Raw genomic sequence first — 15,349 nt, 5'->3', positions numbered from 1 at the left:
TTGAGGGGGAGTATTAACAATGTATGGGATATTTGAGTCTTTTCTTATGTATTTGTACACATCAGCTAAATGAAGGATATTAGATTACTTAGTCATTAAGTTTGGACAGCTGCTATATATAAGGCTAGATAAGGATGTAATTGTTTAGTTTTTGTTCGGTTAATACAACAGCTTCTTTTGCAAGTTTCATTTCTTTCTCTTTCTCTCTTCCTCTCTTTTCTTCTGCCATTTCCATATTTTCTTGCGTTTAAGCTTTTCTGAATGTTTCAATGGCTGAACATGCCATTGTTATGAATTCCAGCCAATCAGCAGGGCTGATTTACAAGGGCCGGATCTTGAAGGACGATCAAACACTCCAAAGATACGGTACCATCTAATTTCTTATTGCTGTACACTGTTCTTATTTAAATTTAATTAATTTTTTCAGTGTGTTTGTTTTGTGGTAAAAATTGAGAAGTATTTTTACTGTTGTGATTGAATCAATGTGTTTGCGGATCCATTTTCGTTGTTTTTTCTTTTGAATGTATATGCATTTACAGATCACTGTTAGGGCGGTAATTCATTTCACATTACGTTGTTGCATAGCTTGTTGGTAAAAGACTTGCAGACACGGTGATATAGTTGAAGTTCAATCTTCAGCCTGTTTGGAATTTTGGATTATACAGATATGTAGTTTTAGCTTTGTCCGTTCGGTAATTAATTTCAATATGACGGTTAAGAGAATTTTAGAGAAGGCAGGAATGAAAACTTGAATGATAGGGCAGGTGTCACTAGGAGCAGTGAGCTTTCTTTATCGAATAATAGGGCAGGCATGAGTAGAAAGCTTTCGTTATCTCATACAACAACAACAAGGACAAGGATTGTCTGTCCTCCCACTTCCAGTGTCCTCCGTGCTTTCCTATTTTGTGTAATCACGGTTAAACCACGTCAACATTTTATATTGTTTTTTTTTATAGAAATAATAAGACAAAAAATGAATAGTAATATAAAATATGGACGTGGCTTAACCGTGACCACACAAACAGAAGGGCACGGGAGGGCACCAGAAGTGGGAGGGCAGACAATCCTTGTCCCAACAACAAAGCCTTATTCCACTGAATGGGGTTAGTTGTATGAATCATAGAACGCCACTGCGCTGGGTTTTGCACCTATTCTTTCATTAACTCCAAGTACTCTCAGTCTTTTCTTAAAATCTCTTTCAAAGTCTTCCTAGGTCTTCCTCTACCCCTATTGCCCTGGGCCTCTGTCTCATAATTACATTTTATAACCGGAGCATCTACAGGTGTTCACATAATCTCATAATCGCATTTTCATTATCTCATAGACATATAATCCGGTTGCCTCTCAGCTCCCTCAAATGCTTTTGACTATGAAGCTTTGCTCCAAATTTTCCAGGCTTTAATTTTTTTATTGTTTTGTTAAATTTTTTGTAGCTTTGATTCTTTATCCTCTGTGAAAAATGTTTGTATGCAAGTATCTCATTTAAAGAACACTTTGTGGGAACCCTGCTTGTTTTATTGTCTTGTAGTCGTTGGTAGTGCTGCTTGGGGTGCATGCTCTACAGTTTGTTGTTTAGGCATTCGACAATTCCTTGTGTTTCTTTTATGAGATGAGAATTTAGGCATGGGTTCTTTTCTATATGAAGGTTAAGATTTATATTGGAGCAAATGTGAATTCTTTGTTCGATTCAAATAGGTTTGGAGGCAGATCACACTCTTCATATGGTTCGTGGTTTTGCGCCAGCTACCTCAGCAAAGACTGGGGTTGCGACCAATGGTGGAGCTGCTAATTCTACCCAAGCAAGGATTGTTGGATCTAGTGAAGGTGGTGGGACATTGGGGGGGGGGGGGGGGGGGGGGGGGTCTGGGTTTGGAGCCTCGCCATTCCTTGGACTTGGACTTAATGGAAATGGGATGGGTGGCACTGGTGGTCTATTCGGAGATGGGTTTCCTGACTTTGAACAAATGACTCAGAACGCTAATGTGATCAGAGACATGATGAACGTGCCTGCCATTCAAAATAATATGAATAATCCGGACATATGCGGAACTTGATTATGAACAACCCTCAAATGCGTGAAATTATAGATCGAAATCCCGAGCTAGCACACGTACTTAATGATCCTAGCACTCTTTATCAGACACTTGAAGCAGCAAGAAACCCCGAGCTTATGCTTGAGATGATGCGCAACACTGACAGAGCCATGAGCAACATCGAAGCCACTCCAGAGGGATTTACCATGCTCAGACGCATGTATGAGAACGTACAAGAGCCGTTAATGAATGCAACGACAATGGCTGGGGATGCTGGAAGTGATGGTTCAAACACGTTTGCAGCTCTTTTGAGGACCCAAGTTGGCAACCAAACCAGAGCTCAGTCCACTAACCAGTCGACAGTTAGTTCTGATTCAGCAACTGGTTCACCTGCTCCAAATACTAACCCACTTCCCAACCCATGTTCCTCTGCAGGCAGTAAGCTCTTGCTCACTTGCTTCTATTGTGCAATGTTTTCGCTTTCGAGCAGTACGCTTAAACTTTGTTTGCTTTGAGTCCCTTATGTTGTTGGGACATAGTGCACAATCTTATGGCCTAATCAATTTTATCATTCTATGTTGTCCGGATAGAGATGTGGTATTTCGTCTATCAGTCAATGGCACAAAGTTTGAAGGGGAAGAAAGATTCTCCTTTTCTAGCACTTTAACTAGATAAGAGGTATTAGTATTTCTCATCCTTGATGAAGCGGAAGTGATAATACCACTTAAGCTAGCATGCACCATCTGTTATTTTTTAGGGTAGTGCTATCCACACACCAATTTTTACTTTTCTCACTTACCACTTTCAATTTTCGGCTGTCGGATCGAATGAATTGAATAAGATCAATGGCCGAAAATTAACAAGGGTGTGTAGGATGTAAAAATGGGTGTGCAAATAGCACTATCCTATCTTTAATTTTATAGTTGAGCTAGTTCCGCCTTTTCTAATATAGCATTAGTACTAGACTACTAGTTAGTTGTAACAATATTAGCCACAATACAACGGAACATTTAATGAAACCTTTTAACCTTGCTTCCTCTGGTTAAGGTCAATATTTTGTGTTCCCCCTTTTTTGTTTTAAACATTACCAATCAGTTGTTGACTAGATCCAAATTTAGCAGTTGGAATTGGTCAAACTAACACCGCATGGTCAAATCCTTTCGGGGATGCTAGGCCACAGACACCAACTGGCACAGCTAGAAGTAGCTATCCAGAGTTGGAAGGAGCATTTGGTGCCATGCCGCAGGATAGCAATTTACTGAATCAGTTAATGCAAAATCCAGCAGTTTCTCAAATAATGCAAAGCCTCCTCTCTAATCCTCAGTATATGAACGAGGTATCGTTTTATTCCCTATTGATAGAATAAGCTTGATGATGAAATTTATTTTTTCTTAACATTATTTGACTGCAGATTCTAGGTTCTAACCCCCAGTTACGCAGCATGCTCGATACCAATTCTTCTTTAAGAGAAATGATGCAAAACCCGGAATTTCTTCATCACTTGGATTCTCCTGAGACAATGCAGGTAAATTTATTCAGGGTGCCTAATGTTTTGAATTTTGAAGTTTTTGTTTGTCCAAGCTGCCCAATTCAGTCAAATCTTGTCAATATGAATCAATAGTAATTCTTGTCGTTGTGGTTCTGAATGATTTTAATTTGGGAGGCAATGTCCTTAATGTTTGCATGAGTAATGATGTGCGTTGGATGTCTTCTTGAGTAGTGGTGCCTATTTAATTTTTGCTTCTGTATTGCCTTTGGTTTTACTTTTCTATCATGCAGATGCTCTTGACTTTGCAGCAATCACTTCTGTCGCAACTTGGTCGGCAACAGCAACAGTCAACCCAGTAAGAAGTGACATAATTTTGTATTTGATACGTCTAATAGATATAGCCTGAATTGATATATCTCCCTCAGCTGCCTGAGGGTTCCATATAGACCACTATGGATCAGTTATGCAACTCGATTGAATTTGAAACTGTATGTCAAGAGTTCTTGGCCAGTTGAGTTAGACTATTTAATTTGTTCCTTTACTAAGCGTTGTATTGCTACTGTACTTTGGTTTGTCCTGGCTTGGATTTCGTTGTTAAACAAGTTGGGTAAATGATCATTGATTCACAGCTTGCAATACCATATGAAGTCACTAGTTTAGAAATATTGGCGCAGGGTAATTGAATCAACTCCTATTGGAGATAAGAAAGAACATAACTGTGCATGTTCATTGCTTAGGCTTTCGTCTTTTCATTGCTTGTGTTGATGCAGTCACTGATTGATGAATGACAAGCTATGGAGAAAGGTTGATGTAAGGTGAATGACAAGCTATGGAAAGTGATTGGTGAATGACAAGTTATGGAGAAAGGTTGATGTAAGGTGAATGACAAGCTATGGTGAGGATGACAACTTATACATACAACCCATCCATACAAACCGGTTTCAATAGATTGCTACTGATGTTTGGTGTGTCTTGGCTTGGATTTCGTTGTTAAACAAGTTGGGAAATGGTCATTGGTTCACTGCTTGAACAATACCATATGCAGTCACTAGTCTAGAAATATTGGCGCAGGGTCATTGAATCAACTCCTATTGGAAATAAGAAACATCTAACTGTGCATGTTCGTTGGTTAGGCTTTCGTTTTTGCATTGCTTGTGTTGATCAGCTGTCATTACTGGTTTTTTCTCGTTGAGTTGTACTAAATTCATGTTTACTTGCAGCTTGCAGGGCGCCAGGTCAGACTGGTGCAGGAACAGGTATCCAAGTCGATATCCATTTTATTTGTCTTTATTTCGAACTATGGGTACTAGGGGTTTGGTGAAAACTTGGGACAGAGTGGGTTTTCGTTTCTGATTTTCAATGAATGAAAAACATGCTGGAAGTGAGATTCCAGAAGCAGGTTATGGTAACAACCTAATCTAAAAGAGTACACTCGCGTATTCTGTTTTAAGGATATTCATTGTGGTAATTGGTCGCATGTTAATGCATTCGTTGAAACAGGATTATTCAATAACATGGGGTTAGACACGCTGATGAACATGTTTGGCGGGCTTAGCACTGGCAGCTTGGCTGTTCCCAATCCGCCTGATGGCTACCACTTACCTTTCATTTCTTATATAGAAGGATTTCTTTTGTTTGGTTTGTATTAATTATAAGAAAAACTAATGAAAAGGGTTTGAAAACTTTGAGTTTTAATGATAAGGACAAAATAAAAGGTAAAGTGAATAGTACCAGGATTGACTTTTTAGTGTAAAAATGTGGTTTTTCGTTAAAATGAACAGTACCAGGTGCTTTTCGTTAAAGTTCCCTTAATTATATGCCGTGTATTTCAGTGCCTCCGGATGAACTCTATGCTGCGCAGCTTTCCCAACTTCAGGAGATGGGTTTCTTTGACCGACAAGAGAACATACGGGCTCTGATGGCCACCGCAGGAAATGTCCACGCAGCAGTCGAGCGGCTTTTGGGGAATTTGGGCAGATAGGTTATATTTTCAATGTTTCCATTTATCTGGTTCTGTCCATGTGGTGCCTGCCGAGATTAGTCATGTTAGACCTGAGAATCTGAGATGTGATATTCTGACTATACGAGCCCTATGTTAGTGGCGGCGCAAATCTATGGTCATCGGATTATGGTCTCCTTCCTCGGATGCCTGGCAGTCCCGAGTGTACATAAGAAAAAGAGAAATTGTTTACCACATGAATGGTTTGGAAAAGTTGTGTACTTAGGAGATATTTCTTGCACTTTTCAAGTATTTGTAGGTAGACATAGCTGTTTAGGGCCTGTTTGGTACTCTACTTGAATTCAACTTTTTAAACTAAAAAACAATTTTCAAGTTTTAGGCTTTAGGCTTTAAAAACTTGTTTGGTATGACTATTTTCAAAAACTAAACTCAAGACTAGCTCAAAAATATAATATATTCTCTAAATACATAAAAAGTGAGTTTTTAGGGTTTTTAAACTTAAATTGACTAATTTCTTTTCTCTCACTTCTCTCCTCAATCCAAATCTATCTCTCTTTTCTTCTTTCTCTCTCCTTTTTTTTTTCACAAACCAATCAAGTTTTTTAGTCCTAAAGAAAATTATTTTTAAGAAATGTTTTAAAAAATGATAAAAAAAATGAATAGGTATCAAACAGACCCTTAAATTTCCATGTGTTTTCCCCCTTTCTTACCCAAAGAAAATGTCAAATTCTAACAAACAAATTACAATTGATGCTCATGTGGCAATCTGAAGTCTTATATCAAATTTTGTACTTCTTCAACCGAAATGTCAAATGTTATTTTCTTATTAATATAGAGCTTTAAATGGTTGTATTTATTAAAAAAATTAAAAAAATTATTGGGTAAAATGTTAGTGAAATAAGGGATTCACTATTAAGATTAATTAAAATAAATTTAACATTGATATCAATTTTGACTTTTAATCACAAAAATTTCAAATTTAGTCAGCAAATAAGTTTAGTCATATTTTCAAATAATTAAAGAAAATTTAATAACAGCTCAAATATTTGGGCTTGGATCAAAGTACCTTGCTAGAGAACTCCATTTTTTTTGGTAGGCCATGCTATATATTGTATGTGAAATCCAATTATATTAATTGAGTGTAAAACAGTTTTGTGTCTAAATAACATTGCTCCTCTCTAAGAAATACATGGAATTAATTCAACAACTTCCTATGTTTACTTAATCCTAATTAGTTAAGTTAATCGAATTGTTAATGACCTAATCCAATTCAACCAAACATGAGTTGTAGTAGATTTTCTATAAGAAATTACATGCAGTAGATTAGTCGTACATTGTACTTGAATTTAGCGACCTCATCATTTCCAAAGTTATTTTTATTTTTATTTGGATAATGTTCACCAATGACATTTTTGAAATGAGGGGCTTGTTACTCATTTACTAGTTTGGATCTTCGCCGGATCCTCTTTGTGAGGCTTCTAAGAATTCGTGAATCGTGTCCGTTCATCGTACATCGTATGGTTAAAAATCATTTTAAATATTTTTATTTAAAAATAAACATAAACAGTACTTGACAAAAACTGATCGCACGATGTACGATGAACTGATACAATTCATAGGATCGTCACCAAAAGGATCCGAAGAGGATCATGTTGGCTCATTTACAAAATACAAGTTAGGTCTTGATAACGATAGTGTGACCGCCGCTTTGCACTCAAATTTAAATCTATATTCCCGTAAATTAGAACAATATATTCTTTAAATAAAAAATTACATGCTCACCAATCTCCCAAATTTGAATTAGAGGTGCAATGTATCCCAGATTGTTAGAAACAAATAATCCAGGTTAGATTTTGGCTCACATATGAACAAATATGGAAGCCGTTTCATGATTAACTTTTCAGGTTTTCTCTTGCATGTCATACCATATTTGCCCTAATGTCAATATATATGTTTCGTCGGAGGACTCGGACCTCAAGGTCAAAATCGTCATTTCGTTCACTGAAGCTTCGTTCCCTCTCACCAACCGGTACAGTTCCCTTCTCCTTGGAAAGCCACCCAATCGTGATATGCATTGTGGCGGCGCCTTCATGCATGAAAACCACCGAGCACCAAGCACCGTTCGATGGGTTTACACGCGAACATCAACGGCCGATGTTCAAAAAACACGACCCTTGGTGCAAATGTCGCGCTGCATATGATTCCCAGAAGTTACCATTTTTCAGAGACGAAGAGTCGCATGCATTGCAGTTTGCAGTGAGTGCCCTTCGAAGATTGAGACGCATCTTTTTGTACAGAACAGTGCCAATCTGGAATTTCCGAGAACCCTAATTATATAAACTTCTTCCGCAGGACATGATGAACACTTTGCCGTTCGGACAGTGTTTCTTTCTCTCTCTCAAGTGACAAATATCAGTATGACTAACCCCAAGGACACCACCACCGCCACCAACCAGGGCTCCTCCGCCGAGGGACAGCAACCACGTAACGAGAACATTAGCTCCAACGTTACTGGGGCTGCTCCTACTGGACCACCAAGTCCTCCTGCGCCGACTCCTGCTCCTCCTAGCACTGGTCAAGTCAATGTGGGATCAGGATGGTTCGGTGGATTCGTTGTCGGGGGGTCCTCTGGGTCTCTTCCTGTTCGTACTCCTCCTACCTCTGGTCAATTCAATGTGGGAGGAGAGTCTGCTACCGGAGGGCCCTCTCTGACTCCTTCTACACCCAACAGAGGACTTCCTGGTCGTGCGTCATCCTCTCCTGGTAGGGGGACATCCACCCCAAGAAGGGGCGCACGCTCTGGTGGCCGGAGGACTCCAGGCAGGGGATCACCCTCTGGCGAAAAATCTCCTCCTGGCGGGAGAGGATCGCCCTCTTTTTTAGGGAGAGGGTCGTCCTCAGCCCCTCCTTCTGCAGCGGGAAGCATCACTCAAATTGGTGGGAGTAGTTTTGCTCCCGTCAGCGTTGAAATATCTTTAGGAGGGGGACTTGCGGCAGCGGGGAGCATGGCCGCCGGTGGCCAGCCTGGCAAGCGCAAAGCCGAAGTCAATGCCCCGGAAGGAGTGACTCCGACTTGCCCCGTATGCAAACGGTCGGATTTCAGTTCGTGGAAAGCATTGTTTGGGCACCTGCGTAGCCACCCAGAGCGTGGCTATAGGGGCGCCTTCCCACCCCCAGGACACCAACAAGGTAATTAATTAGTTTGCCCTAATCTAACAATTAAGTGGCAACGAAATTAACTTTTCATTTTGTTGTTTAATTTGCTTGTATCATAGATGATGATATTGGGATATAATTATATCAACATTGTTTATGTTGTGTACGTAGAGGAAGCAAGTAATGCTGCTGCTAATGTTATACGTGGATTCGATCTCAACGAAGCCGTCGATGTGGAGGAGGACAATGAAGGCGGCGGTGGATTCGACCTGAACATGCCCGCGGCGGAGGATGATCATGGTGTTCCTGATGACAATGTGGATGGTGGTGACGCTGGTGGTGCTGCTGAGGCTTAGAAAATTACTTATATATAGTATATCATGGATTGTAGTACTAGTAAGACAGTGCATTTTGGTGATTAATGGCAGGAATTAGGGTTAATGCCTTTAGAAGTATGAGATTCCGATATTAATGAAGTGTTTAACTAATCTCTAATGATAATTATGAAATTAAGTTCGATTCATGTGTGGGAAGTTTGAATATATCTTTGTTGATGATATATATGTTGTTTCTCCGTTTTTTTAGTATTATGCTTGTTACGTACTTACGTCATCTAATTTTAGTACTTATCATTCCGTACAAAATTTTAAAAGTACATTATGGTGCATGGAAGTGTAGGATCAAATCTGAATTCGAATCTTTAAGGCTGATTTGAAATTGCATTTAAAATTGTTGAAAGCACTCTTCTCCATGAAATCATAAGTTATGCTCCTAGCCTCCTAATATGTGATATAGATAATCAAATACAATTGCATGTGCAAGCATTTTAAGGGTGTTTATCTACCTACATCATAGACTTTAATTTTTAATTTTAGTTTTTTCCCTCCGCCATAAGTTAATTGTACTTATCATCCTATGTTGTAGGGAATCCGGATCCTCGTTAGATCCTCTTTGTGAGGATTCTGAGGATTCGTGAATCATATCCGTTCGTTGTACATCGTGCGATCAGAAATTATTTTAAATATTTTTAATTAAAATTAAATACAAACAGTACCTGACAAAAAACTGATTACACGATGTATGATGAACATACACGATTTACGGTGATAAGTATATTTGGAAGCTCCCTTGATGACATTCTAATCTTTATATAGTCAATGATCTAAATGATGGACCTAATCGAAACTTTTCGTATATATATTCAATGTGTGTGTATATATATATATATCTAGTTATGAATAATAACAAAGATACAAGGGAATAAATCAACCATTTTGACTATTTTTTTTTTTAAAGAAAACCTTAGCGGTATAAGGAAACAAATCGGCCATTCTAAATGATTTCAATTTTATGAATTCACCGTAATTATTCGTTAAATACACGTGATAGCCATCTATGGAAATTGAATATGATTTTTTTACAAACAAATCGAAATGATTAATGTAATGCAGGATAAGATCAACAGCCTATAAATTGATCTGCAATGTGGCTTTATATTTGGAGTTGATCTGATTCCAATCTAGAGAAAGGTTAACAAGGTTATAATATTTGTTTGTGGATCAAAGGTGGCAGTTGAAATGAACAAAATTTTGGTGATTGGAATTGCCCTTCTGGTGTGCTTCATGCTCCAATGTGAAGAAGTCCATGGGAAAGAATATATAGTGGGAGATGAGAAAGAATAGAGGGTAGACCCTAACTTATCTCACTGGACTGATGGAAAGAAGTTCAAGACTAGAGATGTTTTGGGTAAGATATATACTTTGCTTTTCTTTTCAATTATTTGTTTTCAAGATTAATCACTAGCTAGCTATAAATTTTTTTGTTTTGCCGATTTTGGAAATAGTTTTCAAATATACAGATCCTGCTCTCTTCGTAGCTGGTATACAAGACAAGCATTTTTATGAAATTTGTGACATATATATATATATGATGGTGTGACAATCACATATGGCTTAGGAAATGATCATGTGGTATTAACGGCAGACACAAAATACTTCGCAGCTGCTGATGTAGACTATTGTAAAATCGGAGTGAAAATTAAGGTTGATGTCGAGTAGCTAAATAAATTTAAACATGATGCGTGTTACATTATTATGCTCCATTGTCTAAAAAATATATGTTATGATGAAGAAATAATTGAAGCAGGATTTTCATTTCCAAAATTGGTAATTCTCCATTTTGAATTTTGTTTTTCTTTTGTGGATTATTTTTGGGATGGGGAATGCTATTTTTTGGTCCACCTCCTATATAGGAGAAAATTTTCGATAGAGCTAGAGCCGGCTCTAACCCGAGATCAAATCTTCTGTACCTAAAAAGGCATATGTGACCGAAACAAATCCTCTTCGGATCTATCCCACCGGGGATCAAGTGATCCCGGCCCTCCAAATTTCATCCAACGGCTAAAAGAAGAGAAGCTTTTAAAAAACATAATAGTTTCTGGCCGTTGGATGAAATTTGGAGGATCGGGATCACTTGATCCCCGGGCTCCAGTGGGTTAGATTCAGAGAGGATCTGTTTCCATATGTGACCTTCCTAAAAACTTGACATGTGTCCATTCACTTGCTAACTTTAACACTGTTAACTTCTCCGTTATCTCCTAAGTTAATTAAATTGGACAATTGTTCGACATATTAATCGATTTTTTTTGTGCTCCTTAATTACTTCGAACATGTAAGACTCTAAAATGACAAGAACAAAGATAAAGTTTTATTGGTCAATTAATTGGGAAATACTACTGGTTATTGGTTATGCAGACCAGTACGACATGGTGACAATATTAATTCACGTTTTGTAATATGAATGGATATTAAGGGTTTTGCTCTATGGATGAATTAAGGAGTTTTACTTTACTGGATGACATTAATCTCATGAGCAGAGCTAGGATTCGAAACCTTGAAGGTAAAAACTTAACAATTTAGAAGACATTGAGCAAGATGAAACCATATATACACAGATCATAGTAAACATAAAGTGTAAATGGAAGTTAGAAACCAATTGTCGATCGAAAAAATTATAATTGGCTAACTATTCATTTTGTAATATGAAAAAAAAATAGACTAAAATGATTCGAATGGCAAAGTAAAAGCAGATATCATGAAATTGAAAGTGATCCTTGAACTCCAGATTGTGGAGCCAAAAATATTCACAAGGCGACACATAGATTTTTGACAAAAGAAGACAAAACTACCCTTGGGGCATACCGGGATTCCTACGCGCAAGCAGCAGACAATTATCCCTCAACCAAGTCAAAAATGCCCAAAATAGGCAACAATTCAAAACCTATTTCATTACAAGGTAATTCCCAAACACATTCCTTTTAAATTATGTTAATTGGCTAATTAATAGGTTTATTGCCTAATTAACCCATTAATTGTCAATTAAATCATCCATTATATCCAAATAACCACAAAATACATCCAATTCAACCCTAAAACTAGTCAAAGGCCGGCCACACCCTTTGCTCTTCACCTTTTTTATGTTTTCCACTTTATTACCCAAATTAAGTTAGTCAATTAATCCTATAACCCCCCATTTATTTCTTTCATGTTTAATTAGCCAATAAATTGGCTAATTAAACCAAAAGTTTCACCAAAAAAACCCACATTATGGCCGGCCACTTTCTCTCCAAAGTGGACCGGCCTAGCCTTATAAATAGGCTCTCATTTTCACCAAACACTAATTCCAACACTTTGGCAAAAATCCCAAAATTCTCTAAACACTATTTCTCTCTAAATTGTAACTTTGGCATCGGAGGTTCTTCGGCCAAAGCCCCCCCATTCATCGTGGGCGCGTGAGGCTCTTGGCCTTAACCTAAAGTGTTAATTGTTTTATAGGTGCAAAATTGTCCAAGATCAAGGAGGAAGAAATTTGCATCCACACAGATTTTCTCAAAATCACTTCCATAAGATAGCCCACTTGGTAAACATCAGTATATCATTTAGAAGGAGGAGGAGAGAGAACGCGTTCAGATGAAAGGAAAGAGGAATAATCTCTGGCCGCATGATCTCAAACAACGGCCACGATAAAGCCGTCCAGATGAATCCCCAGAGACAGATCCGAAGAGGATCCCACTTAAGAATAAGTCAGCAACATAAATAGCACCCTGTTAACATAATCTGTTCTTTGACTTGGCAGGATTAAAAACCCTACCCTTTTTCCTTATTTCGCCTGCATTTCCAACCAGAACCTGGAGTATCCGAAGCAAGCTCTTGGTCAATCTGCAAAACACCTCTTTTCAAAAGAATATGGTTGTATAACTGGTTATCGAAAGTGGAAGATGTGTTTTGGTCCAAAAATGTAGTGGGGTTGCTGCTAGCTGCACAGAGTGTGCTCAAATTTGAAACCAAAGCTGGATCCATTGAGGGATCAGGAGATCCTGACCCTTGAAAATCTGAGAGCCTATCTTGGAAAAAATTAGGGGTTTTTGAACATTAGTCCTTGCAAAATATTAAAATTAAAAAAAAAACCTGGTGCTAGATTACATATTCAATTTAATCCCTTGAAGTGTATTTTTATCAAAATTTATATTCAATTTTTGTTTTTAATGTGTATTTTTATTTAATCTATCCACATTAAATTTTAATTTTATTAATATGCACATATAGTTCTTTAATTATAAATGAACATAAATGAGAAAATATTAAAAAGAAATTTGTGATACAAAATATATAAATACATGATTGTACTGTGCCGAAATATATATAATTGACTTTTTTGTACCAACATGATTGTACCGAAATATATTATAATGAACCTAAATGTATATACCGAAATATATTATATTGAATTAATGTACCTAAATATCAATACCGAAATATATGTACCGGAATATATGTACCGAAATATACGTACCGAAATGTATGTACCGAAATATACGTACCGAAATGTATGTACGAAAATGTACGTACCGAAATGTATTATATTGAATTAATGTACCTAAATGTCAATACCGAAATGTATGTACCGGAATATATGTACCGAAATATACGTACCGAAATGTATGTACCGAAATATACATACCAAAATGTATGTACCAAAATGTACGTACCGAAATGTATTATATTGAATTAATGTACCTAAATGTCAATACCAAAATGTATGTATCAAAATGTATGTACCGAAATGTATGTACTGAAATATTGTATATTGAATTAATGTACCTGAAAGTCAATACTCAAATGAGAAGTATGAGGTTTGAATCTCGTGGATGATGAATTCAATACCAAATTAAGTTGTCCATTGTGTGGCTTAGCCGAACTCCGCTCGCCTTAGTGTAAAATATATCGTTGTACTAAAAAAAAAAAAACTTAAATGTGTGTACCAAAATGTATGTACTTAAATGCATATATATGTTTGTATCGATGAATTAATGTACCTATAAGTTTGTATCGATAGATATACCGAAATATTCAAATATATTAATGTACCTAAATGAAGAACATCCAAAATTGTTATCAGACTATATATTATAAAAAAAAAATTAGTTGCCTAAATGTAGACATTAAAATATTATGATAAATGAAATGAAAATTAAATTTAAATGTAATTAATACATTAAAATAGGAATAAAAAGATAAATAAAACATCAAAATATAACTAATAAATGAGATGATTAAATGTACAAGGGACTAAAATTGGATTTTAATCTTACACAGGTTATAGTCTAAAACTCATTTTTTTTTAAGGATTAAAATGAAGTTTTCTAAAAAAATTACAATGGGCAAATTCAACCGTGTGTGCACCCAATAGGGTCACCATGTCATTTAGGGTCATTCCTTTGGCAATGAAAGCTTCCAATGCCTCATAAACTAAAAATGATGGACTGTGCAACTTAACGTTGTTAGGGTTTGATACGAGCCCATCACGGCGTCCGGTTGGAGCAATATAGTTTGGCCCTCTTGCAAGAACCACTGAATCTCCGGTTGCTAGGGTTACGATATCGGAGCATACAGTTGAAGGGCATGCAGCCTCCAGGCTTTTCTTAATCTCGTCAATAAGCTCGTATCCTCGTACAGTCAAGTTTGGCACTGCCAATTTTTCAGATGGCTTCCTTCTTGTTGAATATATAAGTATGGATGCATCACAGCCCTACAATACATATAAAAGTGCATTGGTTAATTGTGCACGTACTTATCAACTTCCTTCTTTCTCTTTCGATGAAATGGTATTTAAGGAAAAACCCACCACGACTGAACCAGACACGGCCGAACAAGAAGCCGACACATTTCAAGACACGGAAGGGATGCCTGAACAAGTGCCTGAGACCCAACCGACTCGTCAATCCCTCAGGCCTTAAGGTAAAAAGGCAACTACACTAAATATATGGAGGAACTTGCTCGCCAAGGTGAACTGAACATGGCACGGGTAAAGGCTAGAGATGAGGAAAAAGTTGCTGCTATGGCAACAATAATAGCATCTACTGAGGCCCGTGATGCGGCGGCTGAGAGACAAAGAGAAATAGTTAATCGAGAGAACGAGCTGGTTAGACAAGCACTTCATCGAGAAAATGAAATGCTTAGAGAAAAAAGGATGGCTCTAGCAGATCGTGACATTATGAGCAAGTCTCTAGTAGGACTGTCTCCGAATTCAAAATATTTTTGGACATCGGAAAAAAGAGATGTCATGCGAAGGAGGCGTGCAAGAGATGCGGAAACAAGTCAAGGGGGTTCTAGCTACACAAATCATAGCAACGAAGATCCTAGCACCACATAT

At 37.4% G+C, this 15,349-nt stretch overlaps 1 protein-coding gene and 1 pseudogene across 1 annotated transcript; one reads left to right on the top strand and one right to left on the bottom strand.

The window, feature by feature from the left end:
• Window positions 1–170: 170 nt before the first annotated feature.
• On the top strand, window positions 171–5,734 carry LOC103407025 (ubiquitin domain-containing protein DSK2b-like; annotated as a pseudogene).
• Window positions 5,735–12,783: 7,049 nt separating this feature from the next.
• On the bottom strand, window positions 12,784–14,862 carry LOC114822766 (peroxidase 44-like). The gene is made up of 3 exons (XM_070811430.1): window positions 14,833–14,862; window positions 14,352–14,725; window positions 12,784–13,054 (listed from the first exon to the last, which is right to left on the bottom strand). The coding sequence occupies exons 1-3, from the start codon at window positions 14,860–14,862 to the stop codon at window positions 12,784–12,786; spliced, it is 675 nt and encodes a 224-aa protein (XP_070667531.1).
• Between the last annotated feature and the right edge of the window lie 487 nt (window positions 14,863–15,349).

This window comes from Malus domestica, chromosome 02 (assembly GCF_042453785.1).
Source record: "Malus domestica chromosome 02, GDT2T_hap1".
In the NCBI taxonomy this organism is placed as follows: Eukaryota; Viridiplantae; Streptophyta; class Magnoliopsida; order Rosales; family Rosaceae; genus Malus; species Malus domestica.
The sequence above is the reverse complement of the archived record's forward strand: the minus strand, read 5'-3'. Positions and strand labels throughout refer to the sequence as shown.